Source organism: Rutidosis leptorrhynchoides, chromosome 2, assembly GCF_046630445.1.
Source record: "Rutidosis leptorrhynchoides isolate AG116_Rl617_1_P2 chromosome 2, CSIRO_AGI_Rlap_v1, whole genome shotgun sequence".
Lineage (NCBI taxonomy): Eukaryota > Viridiplantae > Streptophyta > Magnoliopsida > Asterales > Asteraceae > Rutidosis > Rutidosis leptorrhynchoides.
Genome location: NC_092334.1, coordinates 102,526,153 through 102,542,002, shown reverse-complemented (window position 1 = coordinate 102,542,002; position 15,850 = coordinate 102,526,153). Strand labels below are relative to the sequence as shown.

At 36.0% G+C, this 15,850-nt stretch overlaps 1 protein-coding gene across 1 annotated transcript; it reads left to right on the top strand.

Moving 5' to 3' along the window:
• Window positions 1-9,709: 9,709 nt before the first annotated feature.
• LOC139891244 (COP9 signalosome complex subunit 6a-like) lies at window positions 9,710-13,457 on the top strand. The gene is made up of 9 exons (XM_071874194.1): window positions 9,710-10,069; window positions 10,235-10,323; window positions 10,673-10,766; window positions 11,796-11,857; window positions 11,946-12,024; window positions 12,115-12,207; window positions 12,309-12,409; window positions 12,543-12,598; window positions 13,119-13,457. The coding sequence occupies exons 1-9, from the start codon at window positions 9,781-9,783 to the stop codon at window positions 13,198-13,200; spliced, it is 945 nt and encodes a 314-aa protein (XP_071730295.1). The 5' UTR covers window positions 9,710-9,780; the 3' UTR covers window positions 13,201-13,457.
• The last annotated feature ends 2,393 nt before the right edge of the window (window positions 13,458-15,850 follow it).

The following is a 15,850-nucleotide window of genomic DNA, read 5'->3' as shown; positions in this document are numbered from 1 at the left end:
ATTGTACACCTACAAAAAATATAATAAAATCCTCTTTGTTTAGCCGTGGATTAAACCAATTCGTTTGAATTAAACGATTGGACATTACCACGTTAATTCCTTGTTCTTTACGTGTCTTGTTCTTATCTTTATTTGTGTTGAAGATTATTTGTTTGTTGCACGGTGGGTTTGATGACCAGGGTTATCAAGTTCTTGTGTCCTAACAAGAACCTAATGGGGTGTGTGAGAGAGAATGTGGGGAGAGAGAGAACAAGGCAAACAAGCTTCAAGGCTGAGCACGAATCGAATCGAAAACACTACAAGGGAGACTTCAGGAGGATTTCAATAGGCAAGCTGGAAACTCATGGACATCGTTTATGTTTTTCAACTCCCTGAGAGTTAGAACATGACGAATCAATGGATGACCTTCAAAGCTTATGGTAATCTTAAAGACATCTACATGGTTGGTAAGAGACTCCGAAACGGCCAAAGGTTTGCTTTCGCCAGATTCAGTGAAGTTGCGTCGGCGAAAGGGTTATTAAGATCATTGGAAACCATCTCGTTTGATGGTAACCCTATTAGGGTTTTCAAGGCTTTCGATAGGGAACGTAAGCAAGCCAGTAGGGCAGGAATCCAAGTAAACAACCACGATATTCCATCTGGGAATGTCAGATTTGGAGCCTACAGAGATGACAGGAGGTTTTGTGATGTTGCTAGGAATACTAATGATAATTTAAGGTTTAAACTAAACAAGAATAAGGAAGATTTAAGGGGTACACTGAACAAAAACTGGCGCAAATTGGAAGATTGAGGGGAAACTTTACAAGATATGAGGACCATTTCTATTAGCAAATGTGACAGTAACAAGGGGTTATTTGATAAAGCTATCGTGGTGGAGCTCAAGAACATTGGTCTTTTGAATCAGTTTGAGTCATTGTGCAAAGCAGAAGGCATGAATGGGTTCTCACTAAAATACCTTGGTGGCCTGGACCCAGTGTTGTAAATCTCCCTAGATCTCCCCGAGATCTCCTTCGAGATCTCGTTTTTACAAGGCAATCGAGACGAGATGTTCATCTCCCGAGATTTCTCGGTCAACGGGTTCAAACTTAGTCAAAGCCACGATTTTTCAGATTTTCTTGCTAATTTGTAAGATTTTCTTATAAAATTAGTAATTTCTAAGATTTTCTCACTCATTTCTCGGATATTTTTGTAAAATCTCGAAAAAACGTATATAAATATACATATATTTATGTTTTTATGTATATTTTTATTAAAAAAACTATAAAGTCAACGTAAGTCAACATCCGAGATCTCCCCGAGATTATTCCGAGATGCCGAGATCTCATTAAAAAGTCCAAACGAGATCTCTTCGAGGTCCGAGTTCTCCAACCTTGCCTGGACCTGATGATCCTTTTTAAATATGACAAAGCGGTTGATAATATCCTCAAGCAAGTGAATCATACCATCCGAAAGTGGTGTAGAAAAGGTCGTTAAACTTAATATGAATTACTGGACATCAAGTAGATATGTTTGGGTGGAAATAAAAGATGTTCCTGTCACATGTTGGAACGAATTTGTCTTCATCGAAATTGCTGGTAAATGGGGTACAGTTATCGAACTGGAAAACTGTACGATTGGACATGAAAACTGGAACCTCAAGAATGATACCGAGCACGTTGATGGTATCGTTGAACTGGTCATTGACAATTGTGATCTCACTATGGCCACATTCAAGGAGAGTCTATATCGACAAATTTCACTCGAACCTGAACTTTTGAAGGATCCAGATGAGGTGGAGAGTGAAAGGAATAGTCTCAGTTCTGATGACGAGTTTGTTGATGACACTTTCGACATGTCTGGTGATGATTTCCCTGTTATGGATGGTGATTTCAATTTGGAAAAAAATGTCAATCTGGGTCAGAATAATTTCGAGAAATCCGGTCAAAAAACTCCGGCAAAAAGCTCTGATCAGAAAGTTGAGGAAGAAGACAAGTTGGTTGAAGATGAAGAGTCGGGTAGCATTAATTTTGGGGTACCTTTCCAAGGCAATGATTATGAGCGTGCATCAAATAATGGAAATATCAAGGTTGGGGGCTGCGAGGGTGAAGAAACCAAAAAGGCTGCTTTAGATGGCAAGATACTTACGGATAACTGGGCTTATAATGAAGGTATAGGCCAGAGCATTGGGCCCAATCCATCAGAACACGTTGCAAATTCCATCCGTGACAGCCCAATTAGGAGTGGCCACTTAAACCCCGGATTTCATTCCTTTGTTAATGAGTCGCCTGGTGGGCCTATCAAGGTTACTCCTCCTGGGCCTGTTAACGAGGATCATTTGGGCCCAGATCTTGAGGGTGCTTTTAGCCGAGTCCAACAAGGTAATAATTCACAGGTGGGTAATGAGTCTGTTGGGCTGAACAATCCAGATTCGGTAATCAATATGGCAAACGAACTGTGTGGGGATAATCATACAGAGTCACATAAGAAGAAGAACATAGAGTCGGATAAGATCCCTATCTCCAAAAAGAACAATAGAAAGGCGACGAATTGCTCTTCGAAAAGGGATTGCTGCTTAAGAAAACTTCGAATTTTAAGAGCTTGATCTAGGTTATTAAATACAAAGAATGCTGCAAGGAAAGATCGATCTTCAAGTGGTCCTATCCGATAAACTTGCTCCTCCTGTGCGAATACAAGTAAACCAAAAGACATCCAGAAACGTAAGGCAACACAAAACAGAGATACTGAATCATGCAATTCGACTTATTCTGACTCAAATGGTGGAATTAAGGAATTTAGTCAAAAATTGGGACTGAAGTGGGTGGAGAAACCCGCCCAGTAAGTCTTCTGTCATTTTCACCTTTGTTATTTTGTTTTCTTTCTTTCTACTATGAAGATGATTTCCTTAAATATTCGTGGATTCGGGGATGGTAAGATGAATAAATTTGGTTGGGTAAGAGGTTTATGTAGACTGGAAAAACCGAATTTTTTGTTACTGCAAGAAACTAAATTACACTGTGTTAACACTAGCTGGGTGAGAACTCTGTGGGGTAATGATAACTGCAATTTTTTCTAAAAGGAGAGATGGTCGGGAAATCGGGTAGACAACTTATAATCCGGGACTCTTCGTGTTTTGGTGTTACTTAGTGATGACGAAAGGATACAGTGGTTAAATGCTAGGAAAGAATGGTTAAAAAAAAAAGAAAATGTGAGAGCAAATATGCTCAAGCAAAAAAGCTAGGGTTCGTTGGATTCTTGAGGGAGACGAAAATTTGAAATATTTTCATGCGGTCATATGGCGAAGAAACAATAAAAACAACATTAGGGGATTATCAATAAATGGTGTATGGAGTGAGGATCCTTAAGAAATTAAAGAAGCAGCTTATAATAATTTCAAAAGCATTTTTGAGGAGCAGTATGCTTCTAGGCCGAGTCTGTCTGACCGTCGCTATCCGTCTTTGTCCACTAGTGTATCGAATAGATTAGAAGATCCTATCACAGAATAAGAAATGCTCGAGGCTATAAATGATTGCGGTAGTTGTAAGGCTCCTGGCCGAGATGGTTTTAACCTAAGATTTTTTAAAAAGTTTTGGGATATCATCAAAGAGGATGTGATTAATGCTATTTCTTGGTTTTTGGAATGTGGGCGAACTTTCTCGTGGTTGTAATGCTTCGTTTGTCACACTCATCCCAAAGAATAGTGATCCTTTAAATCTCAGTGACTTCAAGCCTATAAGCCTAATTGGGAGTTTCTACAAGATTGTCGCAAAGATTCTCTCAAATAGGCTTTGTAAATTCATTCCTAGGCTCATCGGTTCGGAACAAAGTGCCTTCCTAAAAGAAAGGTTTATTCTAGATGGTGTATTGACGGCTAATGAATCTCTTGAGTTTTTAAAGATAAATAAGAAAAAAAGGTATCATCTTCAAGGCCGACTTTGCAAAAGCTTTCGATAGTCTAAATTGAGATTTCCTTATGGAAGTTATGAATTGTATGGGTTTTGGCGTTAAATGGAGGAAGTGGATTCTATCGTATCTTAATTCGGCTTCGATCTCTATCCTTATTAATGGATCTCCCACCCGTAAATTCAATATCTAAAGGGGGTGAGGCAAGGTGATCCCTTATCTCCGTTCTTATTTATCTTAGCCGCGGAGGGACTCAATATCCTTACAAAAGCTGCAATTGATAGAGGCCTATTTAAGGGTGTTGAAATCGGTAGAAATAAGATGTTGTTATCACATTTGCAATATGCGGATGATACCATGTTTTTCGGGGAATGGTCTAGATTAAACGCACGTAATCTCATTAATATTCTAAAGTGTTTCGAATTGGCCTCGAGTTTAAAAGTAAATTTTCGGAAAAGTTGTCTTTATGGGGTGGGTGTTAGTTCACTTGAGGTTGAAGAGCAGCTAGGTGTATGGGGTGCCAAGCCGGGAAATTACCTTTTATCTACCTTGGTCTTCCTATTGGCGCAAACATGAAGAAATTTAGTGATTGGACCCCGGTTATTGATAAATTTAAATGCAAGCTCTCGGATTGGAAAATAAAAACAATGTCGTTCGGTGGAAGGCTTGTCCTCATTAAATCGGTCCTAAATAGTCTCCCCTTGTACTACTTTTGGCTCTTTCATGCTCCGCCTTGTGTGCTAAAGTTGCTTGAAAGAGTGAGACGTTCTTTCTTTTGGGGCGGGGGATTATCGGGCTCTAAAATTTCTTGGGTAAATTGGGACACCACTATTTTACCTTATCGGGAGGGGGTCTAAACATCGAGTCCTTAAATTGCAAAAACCTTGCGCTCTTGGCCAAATGGTGGTGGAGGTTCAAAACCGACACCACTAGTCTTTGGTCTAACATCATTCGAAGTATTTTTGGAATTGACGGTGGCCTCCGGTCGGATGGCGGGCATGCTCATCGTCCAACCGTGGGCGTGTGGAATAATATTATTAATGTTGGTAACCAAATTAAAGATCTTCAAATTGCTTTTGAGTCATCTTTTAAGAAGTCGTTAGGCGATGGAACTTCAACAGAGTTTTGGAAAGCTTGGTGCGGGTCAGAATGCTTCAAAAATATGTTTTGCAGGTTGTATAGACTAGAATCAAACTAGGGAGTTGTAGTCAGTCATCGAGTATCGGTAACAGAGGGCAACGAGGTGCGATTAAACTGGAACTGGTCACGATGTCCTACAGGTAGAACCCAAGGCGAGCTGGACGAGCTTACAAGATTGCTCACATCTCTCTCCTTCAACTTCAGCAAATAACAAACTTTGAGTTGGGATCTCGCAAGCAATGGCGTATTTTCGGTAATAAAAAACTCTAGAGTATCATCTTTTCACGTATGTATCTGGTACTATCTCCTCCCCATGCTGAAACTTTAAGGAACAATCTTGTTCCAAAAAAACTTGAGGTCTTTGTTTGGAGGATTTTGAAAAAAAGAATCCCGGTGCGTGTCGAACTAGACAATCGAGGTATCGATCTCCATAGTACTCGTTATCCCGTTTGCGGTGAAGATGTAGAATCGGTTGATCATTTTCTAGTATCGTGTAAATTCTCTGCGGATGTGTGATCAAGACTCTATAATTGGTGGGGTGTCGTCTTCAACCCGAACTTAAACGCAAATCAATTACTTTGGGGTGATTCATCGTCAAATACCACTCCGCTTGGTTCCAAGATTTGGCAAGCGGTTCGATGGGTATGTGTGTACTCTCTTTGGAAAAATAGGAATTCAACGGTTTTCAAGAATAAAAGCTCGTGTTTTCCGGTGATGATAAATGAAATTCAAGTAAAGTCTTTTGATTGGGTATCGAGAAAGCTCAAAGGAAAACATATCGATTGGCAAGTATTGTTAACAAATCCATCATTGTATTTAAGCTTGTAACTTTCGTATATTCGTGTATCTTTGGGATGCTATCTCGGCTCCCACTAATTTCGTGTAATTCTAGGCTGCTCATTGTGGCCCAATACATATGTACATGTGTGTTTGTTTAATAAAAGTCTCACTTGCTTTTCAAAAAAAAAAAAAAAAAGGGAAATTGATCAAAATACACTTTTTTTAAGGCTTCAAACAAAATACATTTTTTTTTAAATTGTCTTTTTACACCATTCGGTAGACGGGATTCCGTCTACCACCTTTATTTGTCGTCTACTACAATTTTTACAAAGTAGTCGACGGTGAGATAAAGGTGGTAGACGAATTCCCGTCTACTGGCAGGGTTAGTAGACAGCGAGAACAAAGCAGTAGACAGACATTTACAAAGTAGTCGACCGTCTACTGCCTTGTTGTTGCTGTCTACTGCCTTGTTAGTGTCTACAAGGCAGTAGACAGCAACAACAAGGCAGTAGACAGCAACAACAAGGCAGTACCACTTTTATCTGTCGTCCACTACCATTTTTACAAAGTAGTCGACGGTGAGATAAAGGTGGTAGACAGAATTTACAAAGTAGTCGACCGTCTACTGCCTTGTTGTTGCTGTCTACTGCCTTGTTGTTGCTGTCTACTGCCTTGTAAACACTAACAAGGCAGTAGACAGCAACATCAAGGCAGTAGACAGCAATAACAAGGCAGTAGACGGTCGACTACTTTGTAAATGTCCGTCTACTGCTTTGTTCTCGCTGTCTACTAACCCTGCCAGTAGACGGGAATTCTGTCTACCACCTTTATCTCACCGTCGACTACTTTGTAAAAATGGTAGTAGACGACAGATAAAGGTGGTAGACGAAATCCCGTCTACCGAATGGTGTAAAAAGACAATTTTTAAAAAAAAAGTGTATTTTGTTTGAAGCCTAAAAAAAAAGAAGTGTATTTTGAACAATTTCCCAAAAAATAAAAGGCCAAATGGGTTCTCACCGTCCGTCTAACGGGTAAAAAAGTCTAGTACTCCGTATAATTCTAAACCTTTACTTTATTTTGCTATTTTTTTCTTTCACGTTCAATTAAATATAAATGAAATAAAAAATTAATTCATTAAAATAAAAATTATCTATAACTAATTACGGAGCATTTTTCTTTCTATATATTCTATTCCGTTTTTCTTTAATAGCAAGTTGGTGGATGGGAGAGACAAACCTATAATAAGTTATTTAGAGTATGTGAGGGAATATCTAATGAGAAGAATTGTGATTGTACAAAAGATAATTGACAAATCATCTGGTCCTTTGACACCTACAGCTACATAGTTGTTTAATCGTATTAAAAGGGCTGCAAATATGTATAATGCTAGATGGAATGGTGGTGATAGATTCCAAGTTACTGATGCATTTTTGGATCAGCAAGTAGTTGATCTAAGGCTTAGAACATGTACTTGTAGGAGGTGGGAATTGAATGCTTTACCATGTAAGCATGCAGTTGCTAGTTTATGGAATATGTCACTGAACAATGAAGATGTTGGGAATCCAGAAGATTGGGTGAATCATGTGTATAAATTGGATACATGGAAGCAAGCTTAGTCCTTTAAAGTTGAACCTATAATTGGATCTGTATCTTGGCCAAGAAGTGATTGTCCAACCAAGCTTCTACCACCTCATCATAAGATACAAGTTGGCAGGCCAAAGAAGAAGAGAACTAAAAGTGAATTTGAAAAAAAACCAACGGTCAACAATGGAAAGTTGTCAAAAGCATGTAAAAGCAAAACATGTGGCAAATGTGTCAATTTGGGACACATTCTAGGGTTGCAGTGGTCAACAAAGTGAAAGGAAAGAGGTAAAGAGGCAAAATACAACTGGAGCTAGCAAAAAAATATCAACTCAAGAAGGACCTAGTCAAAGATGTGAAAGTCAAAATTGAATCTAGTAAAAGTAGTGCAAGTCAAGACTGGATTATGCTTGTGAACTTTTATTTTTGAATTATGCTTTGAATTTATGTAATTCACTTATATTTTTGAACTTATGTTTGTGCTTGGTTTATGGCCATTTGAACTTATGTTTGTATTGGATTATGTTTGTGCTTGGTTTATGTCCATTTGAACTTATGTTTCTACTTGGTTAATGTCACTGATTATGTCCATTTAAACTTACTACCCATACACAATTGTAACAATGATTTATGTTGCTGCACTCATTTATGTTATTACACATATACAATTGAAATTTATGTTACTGCACTCATTAATGTTACTGCACATACACAATTGTAATGGTCTGCTATTGAAATATGTAATGTAATATACATTAACAACAATATACCACAAACTTTGAAACATTCATTCAATTGAAATAGGTATTACATTGACAATAACCTGGAACTAGATTATGTAATGTACAAAAAAACTAAAACACGAACAAAAACCAAACCAACTAAAAAGTAAATACAACTTCACGAATTTCATAATCCTTTATTTTCAACACTTCTTCATACGAGTTTGTGGATTGAACAATTTCAAGTTTCTTACCAAACGATCTCTTATAAATTGGTGGTTCAGCCCATCCTATAAAACCCCACTTCTTTGATTCCTGTACAACGAAAATATACTCAATTAAGATATTTACTCTAAATCAGAACCAATTATTATACAACCGAGAATTAATTAACAAACTTACACTTCAAACACAACAATAAAACCTTTTGCCGGGATTCTTTGCTGTCTTTGAAATTCGAATAACTGAGTGATTTTCACAAACACAATACACACCCATGTAATTAGACGCTTGCTTCAATTCGAATAACAGATTGATTCGCAGGTTTAATTTGGAGTACGGGTGTGCATTAAACGGTTTCAACCACGAATCCGACCGAATCAAATTGATTTGGTTAAATTGGGTTGGCATATTTGGTTTTGGTTTGGTTTTTTGATTTCACCCGAAAATTTTAATGATTTTCGGTTTGAATTTGGTTTGTAAAATGATCATTTGGTTTCAAACCGAAAAACCGAAATATACTACTACTATTATTGAATATTAAATATTTAATTTATTTTATCTATATTGATATGGTGTAAAATTGAAACCATGTACCTAATGTTTATCCATTACTCCATACTGTGAATTTTTTGTACCTGAAAACTTAGTTGCTACTGTTTTCGTTTTTATTTCTATGCTACTAATTTTTTGTACGGTTCGTTGATATAGTTTAGAATCTAAATATAGGTTATAGTGCATGATTGACATTAAATATTGTATAAATTGTATGCTTGTAGTTTAATCAATAAATTATTTTGCTTTTATTAAAAAAAAACTACACACTTTTTTATCAATGAGTTTTAGTTTGGTTTAACCGAAACCGAACCATGTAAACCGATTTCTTATTAGGTTGGATTGGTTTGGTTTTGTCAAATTTGATTCGATTATTGGTTCTCAAAAATATTTCTGAAAACCAAATAAACCAAACCGAATAAACTATATAAACCATAAACCAACCGAATGAACGCTCCTAATTTGAAGCTTGTAAAGGATTAGGGTTTATGTCGAGTTGAGAAACTGCACGAATAAAGGAAATAAAGGGGAATGGTATATAAAAGGGGAATGGTCACGTGATTATCACATGGTGTAAATTTACTGGACTAATTAACGGCGTTAGCATAGAGGACTACATTGGGACATTTTAAAGCTTATTAGGATGAAAAATGCAAATTTTGTAACACAGGGACGAAAAGTACTAAATAGGTATAACACAGGGACGATTTTGATAATTTTGTTTTTTCTTTTTTTTTTTTTTCTCTCTTCAGTCATTCTTTTCGTAGTTTCCTCCTAGAAAATATACAATAGAATCCTGAGCAAGCGACGGAAAAAAAAAAAAAAAAAAACCCTAAAAATCCCTCACCGGAGAAACACACAGTCCAAGTCTGCAACTCTGGCGCCACTCAAAGATTCAACGCAAATGGCATCATCAACTAGCGGCCTAACCTTCAAACTTCACCCACTCGTTATCCTCAACATCTCCGATCACCATACACGTGTCAAATCCCAGTCTCAACGACCATCCTCCAACTGCGGTGACTCCGCCGCCTCTTCCAATTCCTCTGCTCCTGTTGCTTCTAGGGTTTACGGTTGCGTCATTGGCGTTCAAACTGGTCGCACCGTTGAAATCTTCAATAGCTTTGAACTCCTTTACGATCCAAACACACATTCACTCGATCGTTCCTTCCTTGAGAAGAAGCAAGAGCTCTGTGAGTCTCCATCTCTATCGTATTCACTTACAGATATTTAATTAATTGAGTATGTTTCTTACGCAATTGAATTCTAGGGTTTTGGTTTTAGATTAGGGTTATATATTTATTTATTTATCATTTATTTTTATTTTTTTAAATTGATGTGATTAATATTGGGAACAGATAAGAAGGTCTTTCCGAACTTTTATATACTTGGATGGTATTCTACTGGTGCTAATGCTGAAGAATCTGATATGCATATACACAAAGCTGTGAGTGCACTATTATATAAAGCTATTAAGTTTACAAAGCGTCGAATATAATGCCACTTGACGCGTTTTTTGTTGGTAATATACTGAGATTTACATGTTTTAGTTGCATGAATTCAATATTAAACCAAAAACTTTCAACTGTTTTTCATGAAAAAAGTTCGCGTTGAATGCCTTTTTCAAGCTAATGCATATACTAGTGTTTTAAGCTGGACTGCCATGTGTAACTTGGCTTTTATGCTATGTGAAACTGAAAGTAGTTTAGAGCATAAATTGTGACGAATGCTGGTTAAGAAAGTACTTTGTATTTGGTATGTTAAGTGTGCTAATGATGATGGTTATATTGTAACAGTTGATGGATATCAACGAAAGCCCTGTGTATCTTCTTTTGAATCCGTTGATCAACCATGCACAGAAGGATCTTCCAGTAACTATCTATGAAAGTGGTATATTGCATATAACTGTAGCTTTTCAATACTTACATATGATCATTCTCCTTTTTACGTTTTTAATATTGGTCACTGTTTTGCATATTTTTTTATGTATGAGTCTATTATAGACCATATACCTTTGTTGACTATGGCATTATGTAGCAAACTCTTCTTATTAAGTTTGTGTTTACTTCCTCCATGGCAGTTGTCAGTTATGTTTGTCTTATAATTTTACTTAAAAGTTTTAGAAGGCTGGCAAGTGGCAATTATTGGTACTTTTAGGCAGTGGACTAATATCCATGTACATGGTTGGTCTCGTAAATTATGGCATTGCAGTTGACCCATTTGAAACTTGACTAGTAGTCAAGGAATGGTCAAAGATGGATGCATCGTTTGTGTGAGTTCAATGATAGAGTAAACAGTTTTGGCCTCAACTTGCAAGTAAATTTATGATTGGTGTCAGGAAGAATTTTATGCAATTAGAGGATAAGCTATCGAACTCAAGAAGATGAGGACCAACTGCGCTAGATCTTTGTTGGGCAAGAATGTACTTAGTATGGCTGTATTGGTCACAAAGATCTGCGTTAGATCTTTGTTTTGTCACAGCAGAGATCTAAATATATGTCCATGTATGATATGCGACACAATTTATATCACTGTATCATGGCTGAACAGTCTTATTGCTTTATAAAATATCAAAAAGATGTAGCTTGCTAATTCTGGATCCCATTCGGAATATCACCGCTTGCACGTTTCATCTTGTTACTGATACTAAATTTAAACAAACGGTCATATAGGGAACCTTAACATATTAAATATCAATACATGTTTTAGGTTCCATTAAGTTTTGTTTGATGATTAATAAACAGATGGTCCGTAACCATACTCGTGACCATACAGTAGAATATAGAGAAGAAAGTAAGTGGAATTTCTAAATCACAATTTATTGGATGTTTAACATGCTATTAGCAACACTTAATGCATACCGTTCTAGTACTTCTACTGACATTTTATATTTTCATTTGTGATGACTGAAAACTAAAGAGATGCACGTCATTGATGGGGTTCCACAGCTTATTTTTGTACGCTCAAGCTACAATATAGAGGTCTGCCTTAAATTTATGTTTAGTTTTCACCTTATTTAAGGATTGTAACCCGAATAATAATTGGGTTTATCTTTGTATATTGTTGTAGACGGTAGAGGCCGAAAGGATTTCTGTTGACCATGTTGCACACCTTAAACCATCTGATGGAGGTTCAGCTGCTACCCAATGTGAGTCATGAGGTTCTGTTGGTCATGATCGGAAACACGATCCATATCTTATGCATTCTATTGATTATTTATTTTATTTAAATTTTGTAGTGGCTGCTCACTTGACGGGCATTCATAGTGCCATTAAGATGCTTAATCGCAGAATCCGGGTGCTTCATCACTATCTTAATGCTATGCAAAAAGGTAGTTCACTTGTTTTTAATCATACAGTAGTTCATAAATTAGAGGCACAGTGATATTACTAGCAAAAAGAAGAATCGTAAAGCTTTTTATCTGAAATGCAGGTGAAATTCCTTGCGAGAATTCGTTGCTAAGACAGGTCTCTAGTCTCTTGAGGAGATTACCAGCCATAGAGTCGGAAAAATTTCAAGATGAATTCTTGATGGTGAGAGGCTTTGTCTGTTCTAAAACTTTAAATATATCTGAAGTCATATCAACCAAGTATCAATCAACGTTTCGTCTATACTTTTTTTTTTTCTGATGGGTGCATCATCATCATCCCGTGATTTCTTTTGCAGGAATACAATGACACACTCTTGATTAGTTACCTGGCCATGTTCACCGATTGCTCAAGGTATGCATGTCTAAGCTTTCAAGATCAATCAATTGTGTTTTTGTCCCTCTTTTGGTTACATGTTTCTTGCTGAATGACAATTGGTTATAATTTAATTATGATAACGAATGAAAACATGGTATGAAGAGATACACTGCTTTATTAGCCCGAATTGTACCGTAAGCTTGATTTCAAAAAAAGCATTAGGAACTATGTAGTGCATTCTTATCTTTACCATTCAACATTGAATGTGGCCAACTGGCCACTAGAATAACACAAGACTTGGATTTATCCAAGATAAGATGCATTTGTTTGCTTTTATTTGACTGCATCTCTGATTATTGAAGAGCAAAAGTACATATTTTTCATGAGCAATTGCACTTATTTGTCAAGTATCCAAGTGTATGACAACTCAATTAATTATATTAGTATGCACTGCATATTATTAAATTAAATTATAATGATATTATTTATTTGTATCGTCGACATCATCTTCCTCTTGATTAAAGATATACTGACTGTACTGTACCATTTGCTGCAGCACAATGAATGATCTAGTTGATAAAATCAACGTTGCATATGACAAGCATAGTCGAAGGGGAGGACGGACCTCTTTTATCTGAAAGCTCTTAATGAAAGACTGGATTTACGCCTTATCAGTTTTTGTCTATTTTAGTACATTCATTCTAGTTACAGCAATTGATTTTATGCAAGTGAAAAATGATGGATCAGTCATCATAATCCTTTAAAGAGCATGCCATTATAGTTTAGCGTTCATTTTGTTATGTATTTTGGGCGTTTAGAAATTTGGAAATATGAAATCTGGATTGTTCATCATCTTTGATTTGGTTTAATGAATGCCATCATCTTATTGCTATTCCATTTGTAGGTTTATACTTGTTTTAACATGTTTTAGATCAAGCTGCAACATTGTTTTTTACCTGCCTTTTGTTGCTAGAACAGTGTCATTAGTTTCATAAACGTGTTTATTGTATAAACGGGTAATGCTTTTTCTGTTCAAGCTACTGGATAAGAGGAGTATTTTAATTCAGATTTACGCATCTGACTGGGCTATCATGACCGTTTCCAACTCTTTCTGTGACTACTCAAGAAATACATAGTGAGGTTTGAACTAGAAATCTATTACTCTATTACACCGTATGAGAAAGAGAGGACTTTGACTACTAGGTTATCATGACGTGTTAACTCAGATAACTATAAAAAATCTCAATTGTGCACCTTAAAACATGTTTGTGGTAAAGCTTCAAATTCAGTAGATGATTTGGTTTGAGAGCTGTACTATTTGTCACTCGGCACCAAATTGAAACTTGACCAAAAAGCTCAATTATTTTGGGTAGCTTTCAGCTAATAGCTCGTAGCTTTTAATCTTTTAGATATATTTTAGTGTTTGACAGAGTAGCGTTAAATAAGAGTAAAATGATAAAAAGCTAAAAGCTAAATGCTACTTCTACTAGCTTTTAGCTTTTACCTCTATCTAAAAGTTTTAAGCTTCTTTAAACAAACAGAGTTTTTTTTTTTATTATTAAATATGAGCTTTTCATACAAGCTAAAAGCTCCGCGCCAAACATATCTTTTGTATTCAAACGGTACGTACCGTCATCTAACTAATTTTATTTATAAAAGGTAGTGTAGATTTAGGGGTAAGAAAGCATCCTTGTCGGCAGAAAAGCTTGGCGTTAGCTAGAAGATATCGGCTCTAGCGAGTTGTTTTTTTATTTTTTGGGGTTTGTGAGTTCGTTCTATGGTTGTCTGCTCCTTTTCTGTTATGTTTTTTGTAATGTTATTGTTTGGTAGATGCTTCATGTTTAGTTTTTGTAGTGTTTTTGTTTCGGTTTGGCCCGTGTATTTTCGGCTCACTCTTAGATAGTTGTCGGTTTGTGTGTTATAGGGTTGGATTAGGTTGTTGATTTCCTTTCTAGGCGCGAGACATTTTTTCAGGTTAGTCTTTGTTTTTGGAAAAGTGTCCTTTCATTCTTTATGAAAGGTCCTAGGTTATATATAAGTTTATTGAATTTTCGTCAAAAAGAAAAATGTAAAAAGGCAAAATAATAATAATAAAAAAGATGCATCATACAGGAGCTGTATCAATTCTTTGGCGTTATTTATTGTACTGTACGTCTCTACACAATATATCGACATTATTACGTGACCAAAATTATTCAATTATTGTACCAATTTGAATTTTGATGTAATTGATGTTTACAAAACATTTCAAGCAACTTGCATTTGCAATAATTATAGTTGCACTCATAAAGGAAAGATATGATACAAGTTACATAGGTTGTTGCAACAATTTTATACGATGAAAACATCAAATCAAATTAATATTAATATTAATATAATAATGAAAAAGCTAGTTATTTAATCTACCTAAAACACTAAACAATTAAGATTTGGGATCTGATGGCTTTTTGTTTCAATAATATACGGAGTATATGATTATGTTCTTTTGGTCAAATCCGACTAGTTTATGGAGTAACATTGTAATATTTAACCATTAGTTAAGTTTTTTTAATAGTACAAAACAAAATAATCATTTAAAGAACCTCGTGGCTGCGTCTTATAAAACCATACTGTATTCCCAATTATCACTTATCACTGAGACTTGTCACTAAGTCAAGATAATTGGTCGGCCGGTGAATACAAATTAATGTGAACTTCAAATAATCTTACTTTCTCTTAGAATCCTTTGGCCTTAACCCTACTTGTTTTTCTAAGAACGCCCCTCTAGGTCGAATCACTCATAACCCTTAAGCAACGTCTTAAGATAGCAAACATCAAACTAAGCCTCGAGAGACATGAAAAAGTCATAAGGATAATAATTGTGGTCACTAATACCCCAAGGGACTCACATAACATAAAAGTATAGACTGTTTTCTTCTATTCCTTTATTGGTCATCTTGATCACATTTGGTATGAATTACATGCTGCAACATTTCTCTTTTCCCAATGGAGGTATGTCTTTAAATCAATGTTGCACGGATGATCGTTTAAACATACTCAATATACAAACTCGAGTTCAATTATCTACTCATAAAAACACATATTTCTCACAAGAACTCACATCTCGATATAAAATACAGATAATGTAAAACTTACGTAATTCACATAGTGTTGTAAATTTTACAACTGTAGCATCAAATATTTTAAGTTTGTGCTCACTTGTCACTTAGACAATATACTTAAAATGCGCTACTTTAGCAGTCACTACTAAGGTAATGGAGCGGATCACCCATGTAAGTGGGCTGATCT

What these genes read in the sequence shown, in the direction of transcription:
- LOC139891244 (XM_071874194.1), top strand. Translation starts at nt 9,781, where the DNA reads ATGGCATCATCAACTAGCGGCCTAACCTTCAAACTTCACCCACTCGTT. An exon ending in AGTAACTATCTATGAAAGTG is followed by an intron (nt 10,767 to 11,795) that starts GTATATTGCATA and finishes TGAAAACTAAAG; the next exon opens with AGATGCACGTCATTGATGGG. An exon ending in GCTCAAGCTACAATATAGAG is followed by an intron (nt 11,858 to 11,945) that starts GTCTGCCTTAAA and finishes ATATTGTTGTAG; the next exon opens with ACGGTAGAGGCCGAAAGGAT.